The sequence below is a fragment of the Garra rufa genome, chromosome 8 (genome assembly GCF_049309525.1).
Source record: "Garra rufa chromosome 8, GarRuf1.0, whole genome shotgun sequence".
In the NCBI taxonomy this organism is placed as follows: Eukaryota; Metazoa; Chordata; class Actinopteri; order Cypriniformes; family Cyprinidae; genus Garra; species Garra rufa.
In genome coordinates this window covers 13,631,050-13,648,618 of record NC_133368.1, presented here as the reverse complement: position 1 = coordinate 13,648,618, position 17,569 = coordinate 13,631,050, and the positions used below count along the sequence as shown (strand labels likewise).

Here is a 17,569-nt window from a genome sequence, read left to right as displayed (position 1 = left end):
GTCCGTCCATCCATCCATCCATCCATCCATGTACCTGTCTGTCTGTCTATCATCCATCCATCTACCTATCCGTCTGTCTGTCTGTCCTGTTCGTACCTATCTATCCATCCGTCTGTCCATCTATCTACCTATCTGTCTGTCTGTCCTGTCTGTACCTATCAATTTATCCCTCTGTCCATCCATCCATTAATCAATCTACCTATCTGTCTGTCTATCATCCATCCATTCATACATCAATCTACCAGTCTGTCTGTCAGTCCATCCATCCATTTATCCATCTGCCTATCCGTCTGTCTGTCTGTCTGTCTTTCTGTCTGTCTGTCTATCATCCATCCATTCATACATCAATCTACCTGTCTGTCTGACTGTCAGTCCATCCATCCATTTACCTATATGTCCATCTATCCATCCATCCATCCATCTGTCAATCCATCTACCTGTCTGTCTTTCTGTCTGTCTATCATCCATCTATCCATCTATCTACCTAAACATCTGTCTGTATATCATCCATCCATCCATACACTAATCTACCTGTCTGTCTGTCTGTCTGTCAATCATCCATCCATGTACCTATCTGTCCATCCATCCATCCATCTACCTGTCTGTCTATCATCCATCCATCCGTCTACCTGTCTGTCTGTCCATCCATATATCCATTTACCTGTCCATCCATCCATCTACCTGTCTGTCCATCCATCCATCCATCCATCTACCTATCTGTCAATCATCCATTTATCTACCCATCTGTCCATCCATCCATCCATCTACCTGTCTGTCTATCATCCATCCATCCGTCTACCTGTCTGTCTATCCATCCATATATCCATTTACCTGTCCATCCATCCATCTACCTATCTGTCCATCCATCCATCCATCTACCTATCTGCCATCCATCCATCCATCCATTTCTCCATTCATCCATCCATCCATCCATCTACCTATCCATCCATCCATCTACCTATCCATCCATCCATCCATCCATTTCTCCATTCATCCATCCATCCATCCATCTACCTATCCATCCATCCATCCATCCATCCATCTACCTATCCATCCATCCATCTACCTATCCATCCATCCATCCATCCATCCATCTACCTATCCATCCATCCATCCATCCATCTACCTATCCATCCATCCATCCATCCATCTACCTATCCATCCATCCATCCATCCATCCATCCATCCATCCACCTACTGTATCTGTCTGTTTTTCTGTTTATATCTCTATCCATCTCTCTAACCATATGTCTCTCTTCTGTACACAGTATAAGACCAGTAAGGAGGGCAGCACTATGGGCATCACGGTGTCTCACTCTGCTATGTTGGCTCACTGTCATGCACTCACACAGGCCTGTGGCTACACAGAGGGTGAGTGTGTGCAACTTACACACAAACATACAGAATCTTCTGAGACCAGCCACTGCAGGTCTAGAGTGTCCTACTTCCACTCTCTAAATAACTCCTTACAAACCCTTAACTCTCCACACACAGCAGCTACTGCAGTAAAGACACTGTTACCCTCTTCTTCTGCCTCTATATAGCCCTGGATTTGTTTAAGATTAAGATCTACACAACGAAAGATTGTACAAAAGTTGCGGATGTGATATATGTCACATTATTTGTATATATATATATTTTTTTTTTCAATATACACCTCTAAAGTGTTTTCTGTGATTGTATCCACTTGTATAGGTGAAGTTATAACAAATGTTTTGGACTTCAAACGAGACGCTGGTCTGTGGCACGGGGTCCATGCGGTGAGTCCAACACACGTGTGATTAACATCTTTTGCGATACATTCACATGCACTCACACACATGGATAAGGAGTTAGATCCCCTCATACTCATCCAGCTATCTTTTGCTTTCTTAACCTGTGTCCTTGGCAACTGCTGTCATGGTGATGTATGTTCAGAGTGTGATGAACCGAATGCACGTGATCAGCATCCCATACTCGCTGATGAAGGTCAACCCTCTCTCCTGGATCCAGAAAGTCCACACCTATAAAGGTGAGTGAACTGCCTAAAGCCACACTGACTATGTGTGTCATGATCTTTCAACACAGAGCTATGGCCACTTACATCTGGATGAACCTGATGTGGAATGAAGTTGATGATCTTTATAGGCTCAATTCCAAGATTCCAGACTTTTCTTAAATTTTTTTAAATTCTTTAGAAGAAAGGAGGTTAAGTGTTTTGAAGTGAAAATGTGTTTAATAAAGAATGTGTGGCTGTTTTCAAATAATCAAATAATCAATAAATATTCATCATAATCAATAAATGTACCACAAATGTATCACATTTTCAACACAAATATTAGGCAGCACACCTGTCTGCAACATATTAAAAAGTATTGATTGAGCAGAAAAATCAGCATATTAGAATGGTTTCTGAAGAATCATGCAGCACAAATTTCTGTACTATGAAGATTTATTTATCAAATTTAAAAAGCTCACTTTTGCCACCTACAGGTGTAATGATGTAACTACAGAAAAAGAGGCTTGTAAACCTTTCACTGTAAAAAACGATTTAAAAAATACTTCTACTGGATTAAAATAAGATAGTTTATTATAATTTTATATATTTTTGCAAACATCGCATTGTGAGCAAATGTTAACTTTGTGATAAACCAAGAAAATGTTTTACAAATATCACTCTGACGTCACATTAAGGCAGTGGTTCTCAATCCTGGTCCTGTGGGACCCCTGCTCTGCCCATTTTGCATGTCTTCCTTATTTAACACACCTGTTGAGATCATCAGCTCGTTAGGAGAGAGATCCGTAAACTGAACTAACAAGCTGATGATTTCAATCAGGTTTGTTAAATTAGGGAGACATGCAAAATGTGCAGAGCAGGAGTCCCCCAGGACAAGGATTGAGAACCACTGCATTAAGGTTTATAGCTGGTCTTTATATGGACAGTAAACATATATTTTACATTATAGCTGTTACTATATTGTTTAATGTAGCAGATAAGATGCTGTCCAGGACCAGAATTATACATTTAGACCCTGCCATCTGATGTTTGTAGAAAATAATAAATGCCAGTGTGGTGTCAGGACACTTATTAAATGCTGTATGACTGTTTGCATGTTTACAAATCCTATGTTTTTCAAACAGCGCGTGTAGCAGTGGTTAAATCCAGGGACATGCACTGGTCACTTTTAGCCCAACGAGATCAGAGAGACATCAGTCTCAGTTCTCTCCGCATGCTCATTGTTGCTGATGGAGCAAACCCATGTGAGTATACACTTAAACAGTACAATCTGAGAACAAACATAATTCCAAATTGAATGAAACACATCCTGAACACTGTGTATGTTGTTTATATTGGAATGCAGGGTCTATTTCGTCCTGCGATGCCTTCCTCAACGTCTTTCAGGCCCGTGGGCTGCGGCCCGAGGTGATCTGCCCATGTGCAAGTTCCTCTGAGGCCATGACTGTCGCCATCCGCAGGTACACTGATGACATTCCAACTACTTGAAAACCACTACTGTAATAGAGTACGCAGTCATACATGCTTACTATTTTATCTGACCTAATGTAATGCATTTCGGTTATCATCTCAGAAATGAAAATGCCAATTTGCACTTGAATTTGTCCTATTCCAAACAAAGCCCAAATCCAAATGTTAAATGACTGTGTTTGCATGTGTTCAGGCCTCCAGAGATGGGTGTTCCTCCTCCGGGTAAGGCAGTGCTGTCCATGAGCGGTCTGAGTTATGGGGTGATTCGAGTAGACACAGAGGAGAAGCTCTCTGTGCTCACTGTCCAGGATGTAGGACAGGTCATGCCTGGAGGTGAGACCTGCTTTACTCTCACTGATGGATTGATCTATAGACTTATAAACTGTTTTGATTGGATGCAGTGTTGGGGAAAGTTACTTTTCAAAAGTAATGCGTTACAATATCACGTTACTCCATAAAAAAGTAACTAATTATGCTACTTAGTTACTTTTTATGGAAAGTAATGCATTACGTTACTTTTGGGTTACTTTGGCGTTACTTTTTAAATCTGGACAGGGCATTTCAAAAGTTTTATTCATTTTGATAAATACTGACTTTTTTTTTTGCGAGTGAGATGAATTGATGCATGTTCACATTTAGTCTACAACTACAGTAACATCATGTTTACACAGTGCACACAACGCCTCTCTACATCCGATTTCTCTCAAAATTGGGACAGGAGACTTGTCAATCAATAAATGGGAAAACAAAGTAACTGGCATAACTTATTTGAAAAAGTAACTTGGATATTTTCTTGTAACTGATAGAGTAATGCATTTGTTTTATTAGTTACTTGAAAAAAACCTAGTCTGATTACGTAACTCGCTTTACTTGTAATGCGTTACCCCCAACACTGACTGGATTGATAGTGTAATTGATGTACTGGAGATAAATTCTTTACATTTTGGCACTTTATGTTTAACATTCTGTTATTGTGAATCTTTAATTCCTCTTGGGGACTAATGTACTGCATGTATGTGTGCAGCACTGGTGTGTGTGATTCGGGTGGAGGGCACGCCATACCTGTGTCGAACGGATGAAGTTGGAGAAATCTGTGTGAGCTCCAGCAGTACGGGAATTTCCTACTATGGTCTGCCAGGCATGACCAAGAATGTCTTTGAGGTAACTGTGGAGAAACAAAAGGTCCAAAGATTTTTTTAAACATTTAGTGTTGGCATTAAAATGTTCAATTAATATTCAGTTTTGGTTTAATGTTGATTAAATTGTGCAGCGATTTTGAAAGTCCAATCTTTCTGTCTAAAATTCTTTCTGATCAATTAAGTAGGCAAGTGTTGTTGAATTATTCAATTGTTAAAAACATTAATTTATGATTGGAAATCTTGTTAATGTACTTTATGGAAATTTCTGAGCCTATAAAATATAGAAAAAAAGCAACAATAATAGTCAATGAGAACGATTTGCTTAAAAAGCTGTTAGAAGTTTCACTTATAAAACTACTAGTGTCATTGCAGAGTGTTTTTAGTTATGTGTTATCATCAAGACCTGAAAAAGTAACAAAAATCAGGACTTGACACTGTAGTAAACTCGACTGAAATTCATTTGTTGTTTTGCTTTTAGACCATTCCAGTCACATCCTCAGGAGCTCCCATCTGTGACAGACCCTTCACACGCACATCTCTCCTGGGTTTCATTGGACCGGTGGGTTCAGATGCCTTAAAACCTTTCCTTTTGAAGCAAAATAACTTTTAAGTGTCTTTTAAATCAACATGTGGAGATTAAGTTTGTTTTTTGTTATACAGGATAATCTGGTGTTTGTGGTGGGAAAGATGGATGGACTGATGGTGGTGAGTGGACGGAGACATAACGCAGATGATGTGGTGGCCACAGCACTGGCCGTGGAGCCCATGAAGTTTGTATACAGAGGAAGGTAATGATACTGGCTGTTTTGTAGTGTTTACTTATGTTTTGAGATGAAGATTTAGAGAGAGAGTTTCAGATTTTCTATTTAGTTTTATACAAGGTACTTAAAACTCTGAAACATTTTTACAAACTCACAAAGAAAAAACATTAAAGCAGGGCTTCATTTTTTCAATTTGCATGTGTGAAAATGATATTTACCTGAATCTGAAAAAAAAAAAAAAGAATTTACAGGGGAATGACAAAATGAGATACCCAAAATTCCCTTTGTAAAAACATTTGACTCTAATATGTAAAAAAAATTTAACAAGAATTTTGTAATTGACTTCATCCAGTTTTTAGATTTTTTTGTGCTAAAGATTTATGCAAATTAGCACATATTTTTTTATTAAATAATGCCTCATTTGCATATTTAAAACTAACATTTTAGAAAACTTGTAATACAAAACATGTTTACAATTATTAATGTAATCAATCAACTGTAGTAACCTTACAGTGAAAGAATAGGTGATCAAGTGTTTCAGGAAAAGAAGAACAAAAAACATATAAAATAGTTTCAGTATAAAATTGCTAACAGGGTAAATCCTAAACATAATTTTCCCAAAAACAAAAGCTTTATCCCTTACTGAGGCTTTAACATCTCCCAAAATGTAGCATGTGGTAATCCCCGGTGATAATACTTTGTAATTTTGTTTAATTCTATTATTCCAAAGACTGGAGTTCTGAGGGGAAAATTATGGGTAAATATCATTTTCCAAAAAAGCAGTACTTGTTTATGAAAATTAGAAACCAAAATCACATCTTAAGACAAATTCAAGGCCAACAATATTTTTGAAAATATTATTAGGAATATGGTACCATATTGAGTAAGGCTTTGAAAAGCACTCTTTAGGCCATTTTTATTCTGAATGTACCAAGAAGAGATTCTAAATCAATGGCTTTCAAACCTCCTTGTTCAAACTACGTAAATAATGTTTTTTAATTCTTCCATATAAACGTATAATATTGAATTCACAGATTTACCTACTTTTGGGGTTGTAGTGTTTACTCTTGACTTGAGATGAGTGTGTATCTCTGCTTCAGATTGAAGGTTGCATCTCTTGTTTTCTGTTAGGATTGCAGTTTTCTCTGTTTCGGTGCTGCATGATGAACGTATTGTTGTAGTGGCGGAACAGAGACCAGATGCCTCAGAGGAGGACAGCTTCCAGTGGATGAGTCGTGTGTTGCAGGTGAACACACACACACACACACACACACACACACACACACACACACACACACACACACATTTTTAAATGTATTTGAAAACACAGAGATGTGTGCAAATCATGTGTGTCATACATTCATATTAATGAAAAAGAACAACCCTGTATCTATATGTTGCATTTTAACATGAATACTGTAATACTGATGATGATTATTTATAAAATAGTTATAATAAAGTGTATGTCTGAAGCTTTTATTTGTAACGTGCACAAAACAACACTTACTCAGCCATACATATTGTCTTGACCTCTTTCTGTCAGGCTATCGACAGCATCCATCAAGTAGGAGTATACTGTCTTGCTCTGGTGCCAGCTAACACACTACCCAAAGCACCTCTGGGCGGCATCCACATCTCAGAGACCAAACAGCGCTTCCTAGAGGGAGCCCTGCACCCCTGCAATGTCCTTATGTGCCCTCATACCTGCGTCACCAACCTGCCCAAACCTAGACAGAAGCAGCCGGGTACAGGTGAGTCCAGCGTGTTTGGAGTGGTTGTTTTTTTTGCATATTTTGCACATCATATGACCTTTTGTCTCTGTTGGTTCAGATGTGGGTCCTGCTTCCATGATAGTCGGAAACCTAGTGGCAGGAAAGAGGATTGCACAGGCTTGTGGGAGAGATGTTTCACAGCTGGAAGACAATGATCAGGTAAAGCACACTTTAGCATACTTTGAGTGCTTATTAAGTGTGAACTAAAGGTAATGTTTTCTTTCCTATTTTTTATTTTAAAAGAAGTATACTAATAGCACTCTTGATTAAACTTCTTTCTCGCAAGGGATGTCATGAAGGTCATGTTAGTGTGCTCTCTTTTAGCACACTTAGGTGAATTTTTCTGTTTTGATTCCATTTATATATTATCTGCATGTACAATTCACTTATAATATTGGAAGTACACTAAAAAAGCACATTCAGTACAATTATGTACACTTCTTTTTTATACTGAGGTATATTGTTAATTAATTGTGTCATCTCTTCTCTTGTAGTTCCTGTACATGCAGGATGTTCTGCAGTGGAGGGCTCAGGCCACTCCAGATCACCCTCTGTTTCTGTTGCTCAATGCCAAGGTACAAAACTCATCATCCTTCAGGCCACAAAACACAGTATTCAGAGTCAGATTGTGTATATTCACTAGCATATTCTATGTGTGTTTAATTTTTTTCAGGGCACTGTGGCAAACACAGCCTCCTGTGTACAGCTGCACAAGCGGGCAGAGCGTATAGCGGTAGCATTGATGGAAAGAGGCCGACTTAACACTGGAGACCATGTAGCACTTGTTTATCCTCCTGGTAAGTGAGAAAGAGGCTTATATTACTGTGGATTAATAAAGGTTTCTTAGCTCTCAGGTTTTGCGTGACTCAATTCCGTTGCCTTCCTATTTTGCAGGTATTGATCTGATCGCCACTTTCTATGGCTGTCTGTACGCCGGCTGTGTTCCGGTCACCGTCAGGCCTCCACACCCACAGAACCTAACCACAACCCTGCCAACCGTTAAAATGATTGTTGAGGTAACTTCAGTCTCTGAATGAAGCACATGCTGTTTACCATAGCCATGCTTCCTTAGCCAGTAAACAGAGACGCTAGCTCCCTCTTGTGACCAATCTTTAGAATTGTATTTTATTGTGTACTTTATTGGTAACACTTTAGCAATAATGTTAGCAGTATGTTATGTTTGTTGATATTCATTAGGAATCATGAACTAACAATTTTTTTCCTTTTTATTTATTTATTTGACATATATATTTCAAGATAAATTAAAAACCAAATGACTTAATAAGTTATTTACGGAGCCCCTTACGTCACCTGTAGAAGAAAAATAATTAATCTGTGGGGACGGTTTTGCAATTCGTTCCCTCAGTTTATAAACCGTACCCACGAATTCTTAAACTGTTCCCTCGGTTTAATAAATCGTGCCCACGAATTTCCAATCCGTGCGCTCAGATTTTGTAAACCGTACCCTCGGATTTTGAATCCGTGCCCACAAATTCATAATCCGTGCGCACGCTTTAGCAATCCGTTCCCACGGGTTTTAAATTGTACTCACGGATTTGTGGCCCCGATCAGTAGAAACAGTAGTATAAGCTGTTTACGTCATAATACTTAAAATAGTAATTATTATTTTAATTTATAGGCTAAATAAATGAGTGCACAAATGTGTTTGTTTATTCTTAACATATAGACTCATTTTGGCGATTTTATGATAATCTTTTCACCCAGAGTTAGATGCATGCTTCACTGTTAATGTAATTATTAAATATGTAATACTGTATATTACATTGCATTTAGTTTGAGAGCAAAGTAATGACACATAACCTGTACATTATTTGTTTCGTTAATTTACCATGATTCGCACTTACAAAACTTCATCTTTTTAGTGTTTATTTTACATTAATAACCAATAGATAATAGGATAACAATAACCAATAGGATAAAACACAGGTGTGGTGTTTTAGCAGCTAATCTGTTAGTGATTAATATAAAATAAACGCTAAAAACTCTGTTTTGTCAGTGTTCCATGGTCTCATATAGCCTACTATGAGAAAATAAAGTTTAATAAATGCAATACAATGCATCCAGCACCTATAAACAGGTTGCCTGGTTGAATTTGGGGGCGGGGCCACAAATCCATGAGTCCAGTTTACAAACCCGTGGGAACGGATTGCGAAAGCGTGCGCACGGATTATGAATTTGTGGGCACGGATTCAGAATCCGAGGGTACGGTTTACAAAATCTGAGCGCACGGATTGGAAATTCGTGGGTACGGTTTGTTAATCCGTGGGCACGATTTATTAAACCGAGGGAACAGTTTAAGAATTCGTGGGTACGGTTTATAAACTGAGGGAACAAATTGCAAAACCGTCGCCACGGATTGATTATTTTTCTTCTACAGGTGACATAAGGGGCTCCGTAGTATCCAGCACTTAAACAGGTGTCCTGGTTGAATTTGGGGGCGGGGCCACAAATCCGTGAGAGCAGTTTACAAACTGTGGGAACGGATTGCGAAAGCGTGCGCACGGATTATGAATTTGTGGGTACGGATTCAAAATCTGAGGGTACGGTTTACAAAATCTGAGCGCACGGATTGGAAATTCGTGGGCACGGTTTGTTAATCCGTGGGCACGAATTGTTAAACTGAGGGAACAGTTTAAGAATTCGTGAGAACGGTTTATAAACTGAGGGAACGAATTGCAAAACCGTCCCCACGGATTAATTATTTTTCTTCTACAGGTGACGTAAGGGGCTCCGTAGTTATTTGTTCTGTATGATGTGAAATTCTGCTAAATGTATAAACATTAAGTTTTAACATTAACAATATATATTTGAAGATCAGGGTAAAAAATATAAAATACGAATAAATAAGAAAAATGTACAGATCTTTTCAAAAGTTTACACCCCTGGCTCTTAATGCATTGTTTTTCCTTCTGGAGCATCAGTGAGCATTTTAACCTTCTGTAATAGTTCTGTATGAGTCCCTCAGTTGTCCTCAGTGTGAAAAGATGGATTGTCAAAAGGGTTCAAGTACACAAAAATGCTGAAAACCCAACAGAACAGAAAAGTTTAACTGTATAGGACGTACAAGGGACTCATGAACATCTTTCACTAAACTAAAGACAGCTGTGGATCATTTATGTTACAACACAGTATTAATAATCAAGCCTATGTACACTTTAAATGGGGTAATTTTTTATAAATTCAACTATTATTTTCTCTGGTGGACTATATGTAAATGTCTTTTATGTGAAATATCTTATTCAGGTCAGTACTAAATAAAAAATAACATGCATTTTGTATGATCCCTCTTATTTTGGTAAAATAATTAACATTTTGCAGATTCTGCGAGGTGTGTAAACTTTTGATCTCAACTGTATGTAGATTATACTGTGTGTGTGTGTGTGTGTGTGTGTGTGTGTGTGTGTACCTGGTATTCATCACGTTGTGGGGACCAAATGTCCCCACAAGGATAGGAATACCAGTAGATTTTGACCTTGTGGGGACATTTCTCAGGTCCCCATGAGGAAACAGGCTTATAAATCATGCACAATGAGTTTTTTTGATAAAGTAAAAGTGTGCACAATCTCCTGTGAGGGCTAGGTTTAGGTGTAGGGTAGGTGTAGGGCGATAGAAAGTACGGTTTGTACAGTATAAAAACCATTACGCCTATGGAATGTCCCCATAAAACATGTAAACCCAACATGTGTGTGTGTGTGTGTGTGTGTGTGTGTGTGTAAGAATTAATATATATTAATAAGTATTATTTTAGCCTTAAGCCAGTGTCTGATTAATTAATCCCTATCTTGTATTCTCTGCTTTAACTTTTTCTACCCTGTTGCATGTGTTTGACAGGTCAGTAAGTCTGTATGTATTCTGACAACACAAGCAATAATGAAACTACTGAAATCCAAAGAGGCAGCGGCTGCTGTGGATATTAAGACGTGGCCATTGATACTGGACACAGGTGAAGACATACTTTTTTACTATAACATCATTGCAGCCCTTCGTAAAAGAAATGATAAATTAAGTCTATTTATTCCATTCAGATGATCTCCCGAGAAAGAGAATTCCTCAGATCTACAAACCTCCCACCCCAGAGATGCTCGCCTACCTGGACTTCAGTGTTTCCACCACAGGAATCCTTGCAGGGGTCAAGGTGCTGTCTAACCTGTAATTTAAGCGACAGTAACACATTTGTTTTAAAATCTGGGATTGACATTTCTAACGCTGTGTGTTTCTCGCAGATGTCCCATGCTGCCACCAGTGCCTTGTGTCGCTCTATTAAGCTGCAATGCGAGCTGTACCCCTCTCGCCAGATCGCCATCTGTCTGGACCCCTACTGTGGCCTGGGCTTTGCCCTCTGGTGTCTCTGCAGGTGAGAGACAGTTCACACCATGGATGTGGATGTTTTTGGCTATAGTTGGGAGGCTAATGACATATTTATTTATGTGATGCAAAGTAATGTAAATCATGTTTGTGTTTGCAGTGTGTACTCAGGCCATCAGTCTATTTTGGTTCCTCCTCTGGAGCTGGAGACCAATCCGTCTCTATGGCTTTCTGCTGTCAGTCAGTATAAAGTACGAGTGACGTTCTGTTCGTATTCAGTGATGGAGATGTGTACCAAAGGCCTTGGTTCCCAGACTGAAGCTCTGCGGGTATAGTCATATTACAATTTAACATTTAAATGCATTTTTAAATGGCATATGTTTTTTGTCCAAAAGTTTGGGGTCAGTTATATTTTTGGGTTCAGGGGTTTGGTCCATTAAGATTAACCTCCATCTGTATACCTGCAGTTACGAAATGTGAATCTGTCGTGTGTACGGACCTGTATGGTGGTGGCTGAAGAACGTCCTCGCATCACGCTTACGCAATCCTTCTCGAAGATCTTTAAAGACCTAGGGCTCTCCTCACGGGCCGTCAGCACCACCTTCGGCTGCAGGGTCAATGTGGCCATTTGTCTTCAGGTGAGTGATGAAATTATGTGTTTTAGGTAAAAATCCTAATGGGTGCTTTTAAAAGACCTGTTCACATTGAGTGTGAAATTTCACCGTGACGTTTTATGACACAATAAGATATTACCAAAACAATGCACCCCAAATCTCTTCACACCAAAAGCTAAATATATCTGTTACATTTTAGCAATAAATTGTATTTTACATTACAACACATACACTATATTGTCAAAAGTATTGGGACACCCTGTTCTAATGTACAGGTTGGACTAGTGTAGAAATTTCCATGCATACAAATCCTTATGTTTAAGCATATAATGGTATTCTGGGGGATTGTGTTCTTCTAATTTGATAGCAACAGCTTTGACAGGATCCCTTTTCTATTCTAACATGACAATGCCTTTGTGTATAAGGCAAGGTTCAAAAACAAATGATTGATTCAGAAAGCAAAGTCCTAATCTCAGCTGAACGCCTCTGGTGTGACTTTAAATGCAGACGTTGATCCAAAAACAGTACACCAATGAATTGCAACTATAGCTACAGTCATTTTAGACACTTCCAAAACGGTTGCAACAAAGATGGAAATACAGTTTATACACATTTTTTTTTTGTTACCATCTTTGTTGCCACAGATTGTAAGTGCCTTTTTCTATTCTAAAGAAGGGGGTGTCCCAATACTTTTGTCCATAGTGTGTGTACAAGTCATTGGTGTTTTGTGATGAGTTTTTGGCTCAGGGTCTGCATTTAAAGTCACACCAGAGGTGTTCTGCTGAGATTAGGACTTTGCTTTCTGCAGACCAATCAAGTTCTTCCACACTGACTGAATCAATCATTTATTTTTGAACCCTGCCTTATACACAAAGGCATTGTCATGTTAGAATTGAAGAGGATCCTGTCAAAACTGTTACTGTAAAATTAGAAGCACACAATCCCCAAGAATATCATTATATGCTTAAACATTAAGATTTATACTCATGGAAATGACTAAATTAGTCAAACCTGTTCGTTAGAAGGGGGTGTCCCAATACTTTTGGCAATATATTGTTCCGGTATGTAACATTTCTGTAAGGCTATCGAAATTTAATATCACGCTTGGTGTGAAATTTTTGTTGTCGCTTTGCCACATCGCTCTTTGTGTGAATAGGCCCGTTGTTCTTGTTTCAAAGTCATTTTCTGTACCCTTATGTTCTGTTCACTGGCCTGGATGCCTGTCTGTAACTATATGTATATGTATCTGTTCGTGTATTAAATGTACGCCTGTGTTTGTCTGCTGCTCCATGCCCTCTCGTCAGCCCAACAGGCTGGGCAAGTTGGCTGAGCAGGTACTGTGACCCAGATGGGGACCACAGGGGTGCTAGCAGGGGGCTTCCAGGATGCTTGTAAAGGCTCTGCTTTTCATATGTTTCTGTTTGTGTGTGTAAATATATGTATGAAATGCTCATATGCATGACATTAAGAATGCTTTGCTTTCAGTGTCTAAATATCTAATATTATATTATATTGTATTATATTATATTATATTATATTATATTATATTATATTATATTATATTATATTATTTGTGCCAGCACTGTCAATTGTTAATCATTTAACAGTTCTTATTATATTATTTATATAAAATAATTATGTATAAATTTAACAGAAAATCAACATAAATATCAAGTGGTCCAACCTTTTTTTTTTAACAAAATGATGAGCTGTTACTTATGAAATGTGACTTAAATGTCTATATTTTTGGGCCACTCTAGGTTAATATTTACTATGTATTAATATAATTAATAAAAAGGTTGGGATAGTAAGATTTTTGTAATGTTTTTGAAATAAGTCTCTTACAGTATGCTCACCAAAGCTGTTTATTTGAATACACTAAAGCAGTAGTATTGTTGTATTAATGTATGTATTACTAATGTATTAATAACTGTTATCTATTTGAATATATTTGAAAATTGAATCTATTCCTGTGACACAAAGCTTAATTTTCAGCATCATTACTGCAGTCTTGTGTCACATGAACCTTCAGAAATCATTCTAATATGCTGATTTGTGACTCAAGAAACATTTACTATTATTATCAACGTTTGAAACTGCTGAAAACACTTCATTTATTTGAAACTTTTATTGTAATTTTTGACCAATTTATATTATAAACTATATATAATTATATATATTACTTCCAAAAATATAAATTAAATTAAAAACAATGAAAAATCTTACTGACCCCAAACTTTTGAATGGTAGTGTGTATATATACATATACATATTATTTAAAATATATTAACACACAGCAGATTATAGTCAAAGATTCTCATATATCAAACGAAAATTTTGCAGATGAGACCGCAGCACAGGGACTGTAACAGATTCCTCTTGTCTTCTTTTTTTTTTTTTAATAGCGTTAAGATATTTAATATAATTCCTAGTGACAGTGTCTCTTTTACTCTGACAGATTTATGCATATGCCTGCTCTGCTTATCACAGCTTTTGTGCTTGGCCCTGCACTTACCGTATATCTACTCTAGGCTGTGCCGAAGCAATGCTTGTAGATGTGCATATAGAGCAGATTTGCTTATATATGAGCTGTGTTTGCAATTTCAGTTCTTATTGACTTACATTATAGATTTGTCCATACAATAGAGGTCATACAGGGTTGCAACAACATCAGGCAGAGTAAATGATGACAGGATTTTCATTTTGGGGTGAACTATCCCTGACAAAATCTCTATTACTTCTGTCTGTTATGAAGGTTAAGTGTGTCATTACCAAGCATTCACTATCTATCTGTCTCTCACACAATTGTTTGAGCCAATGTTTCTGTGTCAGACTGGTCAAACAAACAGAGCTTGTCTTGATGGCACCACAAAACTAGTTTCAAATGGCATATAGTTGTCTCTTCATATTAAGAAAAGTATAGCCAAAAAACAAAAAGACACACTTTGCCTTGAAGAATTTGTTCATTCTGATAATCTCCCTGAGAAGGTCCTATTTGTCATCACTTATAATGTCACCTCGAGTACATGGTAACACAGTACATGTGTTACATGTGTTAGTGCCTGAAGGTGGATCAACAGTATGAACACAGAATCTGTGGTGGAAGATATATTACATACCTCCAGTGATCCTGTTGATCTTTGTTTCCAGGGCACCGCTGGGCCGGATCCCACCACTGTATATCTAGATATGAGGGCCCTGCGGCATGACAGGTGATATTACACTTTTGATTTTTTTTTTTTTTTTTTTTAATAATGACTTATTTCTGAATTTATATGAAAATATTAATATGTTTTTTCACATCACTCAGGGTTCGATTGGTTGAGAGAGGCTCACCGCACAGTCTGCCACTGATGGAATCTGGGAAGGTGAGATATATATTTGCACATTTTTAAATAATACAAGTTTATAAATATCAAAAGTTAAAGAATTACAATTTTTGGATGATTTTGAAAAAAAGGTTTCTTATTCTCACCATGCCTGTATTTATTTGATGGAACATACAGTAAAAATAGTAATGCGTGAAATATTATTACAACTTAAAAAAAAATTGTTTCCATTTTGCTATATTTTAAAATGTAATTTCTTCCTTTGATGCAAATCTGAATGTTCTGCATCATTACTCCAGTCTTCAGTGTCACATGATCCATCAGAAATCATTCTAATATGCTGATGTGGTGCTCAATTATTAATAATGCTTTGTAACATTCTAACTGTCTTTAGTGTCACTTTTGATAAATGTTTATACATTCTTGCTAAATAAAAGCTTTTTTTAATGGATCCAAGTTTCCACAACAATATTAAGCAGAATTGTCTTTTTCAACATTGATAATAATCAGAAATGTTTCTTGAGCATGATTTCTAAAGGATCACGTGACACTGAAGACTGGAGTAATGATTCTGAAAATTCAGCTGTGAATTACAGGAATAAATCACATTCAAAATGTGAATATAATAGAAAATAGTTCCTTTAAATTGTAATAATATTTCACAATATTACTCTTAATCGTGTTGAGCATAAGAGACATCTTTCAAAACCTTAATGAATTCAAATCCATATATATTATATTTTACATGTGTTATTTTTCTCAACACACAGATTCTTCCTGGGGTAAAGGTTATAATTGCTAACACAGAGACCAAAGGACCTCTAGGAGATTCTCATCTGGGAGAAGTGAGTTTCAAATGTGAAAGAGAACCACATATACACATATAACCTCCAAAATGTGTAGTGTTACCTGCAGAACCTCTTATATTATCTCTGCATTATATATTACCATGTGTAGTGAACTGATGGGACTGTATTTAAAACAGATCTGGGTGAGCAGCCCCCATAATGCCACAGGATACTATACGGTTTATGGGGAAGAGGCGTTGCATGCTGATCACTTCAGCACCAGACTGAGCTTCGGTGACACTCAGACGGTTTGGGCTCGAACTGGATATCTCGGCTTCCTGCGACGAACAGAACTTACGGATGCCAGTGGAGGTAATGCATGAGATGAAAACCAAACACACTAGTGTCCCATTTCAGGATATTTCTGAGATGACTTTTCAATTGTATTCATATCAAACATAATGAAAAAAAACTGTTGTGCTGTCTAATGAATCATTTACATGTATGTTTTTGCATATTTTTCTAGAGCGACATGATGCCTTGTACGTGGTTGGTTCTCTAGATGAGACTCTGGAGCTGCGGGGAATGCGCTACCATCCCATTGATATTGAAACATCTGTGATAAGGTCGCACAAAAGCATTGCAGAGTGGTATGTAAAAGTTGTATTTTATTTAAATCTTTACTCAACTGTAATATAAACTCTCCTTTTAACTATTTATAACAGCTGAACATTTTTAGCATTTTCATTGGTCAGTGCATCCAAGTACTATGCTTAATCAGTATCTTTGAATATATTTAAACATTGTTTAGACAAGTTACTTTTCCTGAGAAGCAAAATTGCAAGAATTTTAAAAGAGGTTTGCAGTTAAATGAGTAGCACTTCCAGAACTAAACTCACAGATTATGTACTCACCCACTTGTCATCCAAGATGTTCATGTCTTTCTTCCTCCACTCGTAAAGAAATTCTGTATTTTGAGGAAAACATTTCAGGATTTCTCTCCATATAGTGGACTTCTATGGTGCCCCAGAGTTTGAACTTCCAAAATGCAGTTTAAATGCAGCTTCAAGGGGATCTAAAAAATTCCAGCCAATTAAGGTGGGTCTTATTTAGCGAAATGATCGGTTATTTAAAAAAAAAAAATATATATATATATATATATATATATATATATATATATATATATATATATATATATATATATATATATATATATATATATATATATATATATATATATATATATATATATATATATATATATATATATATATATATATATATATATATATATATATATATATATATATATATATATATATATATATATATATATATATATATATATATATATATATATATATATATATATAT

The 17,569-nt window shown here is 36.9% G+C and overlaps 1 protein-coding gene across 1 annotated transcript in view; it reads left to right on the top strand.

Annotated features, from left to right (window-relative positions):
- Nucleotides 1-1,275: 1,275 nt before the first annotated feature.
- The window catches only part of LOC141341098 (disco-interacting protein 2 homolog A), a 20,195-nt gene continuing 3,901 nt past the window's right edge, over nucleotides 1,276-17,569 (top strand). Inside the window, exons 1-25 of the mRNA XM_073846244.1 lie at nucleotides 1,276-1,371; nucleotides 1,696-1,760; nucleotides 1,918-2,011; nucleotides 3,121-3,240; nucleotides 3,342-3,456; nucleotides 3,660-3,799; nucleotides 4,491-4,627; nucleotides 5,084-5,164; nucleotides 5,266-5,393; nucleotides 6,498-6,612; nucleotides 6,910-7,117; nucleotides 7,197-7,297; nucleotides 7,633-7,713; nucleotides 7,812-7,935; nucleotides 8,033-8,154; nucleotides 10,991-11,102; nucleotides 11,185-11,294; nucleotides 11,383-11,513; nucleotides 11,625-11,793; nucleotides 11,932-12,102; nucleotides 15,229-15,290; nucleotides 15,389-15,446; nucleotides 16,178-16,252; nucleotides 16,393-16,567; nucleotides 16,722-16,845. Coding sequence (XP_073702345.1) covers nucleotides 1,296-1,371; nucleotides 1,696-1,760; nucleotides 1,918-2,011; nucleotides 3,121-3,240; nucleotides 3,342-3,456; nucleotides 3,660-3,799; nucleotides 4,491-4,627; nucleotides 5,084-5,164; nucleotides 5,266-5,393; nucleotides 6,498-6,612; nucleotides 6,910-7,117; nucleotides 7,197-7,297; nucleotides 7,633-7,713; nucleotides 7,812-7,935; nucleotides 8,033-8,154; nucleotides 10,991-11,102; nucleotides 11,185-11,294; nucleotides 11,383-11,513; nucleotides 11,625-11,793; nucleotides 11,932-12,102; nucleotides 15,229-15,290; nucleotides 15,389-15,446; nucleotides 16,178-16,252; nucleotides 16,393-16,567; nucleotides 16,722-16,845 — 2,894 coding nt within the window. The 5' untranslated portion in view covers nucleotides 1,276-1,295. The remainder of the gene's footprint in view (nucleotides 1,372-1,695; nucleotides 1,761-1,917; nucleotides 2,012-3,120; nucleotides 3,241-3,341; nucleotides 3,457-3,659; nucleotides 3,800-4,490; nucleotides 4,628-5,083; nucleotides 5,165-5,265; nucleotides 5,394-6,497; nucleotides 6,613-6,909; nucleotides 7,118-7,196; nucleotides 7,298-7,632; nucleotides 7,714-7,811; nucleotides 7,936-8,032; nucleotides 8,155-10,990; nucleotides 11,103-11,184; nucleotides 11,295-11,382; nucleotides 11,514-11,624; nucleotides 11,794-11,931; nucleotides 12,103-15,228; nucleotides 15,291-15,388; nucleotides 15,447-16,177; nucleotides 16,253-16,392; nucleotides 16,568-16,721; nucleotides 16,846-17,569) is intronic.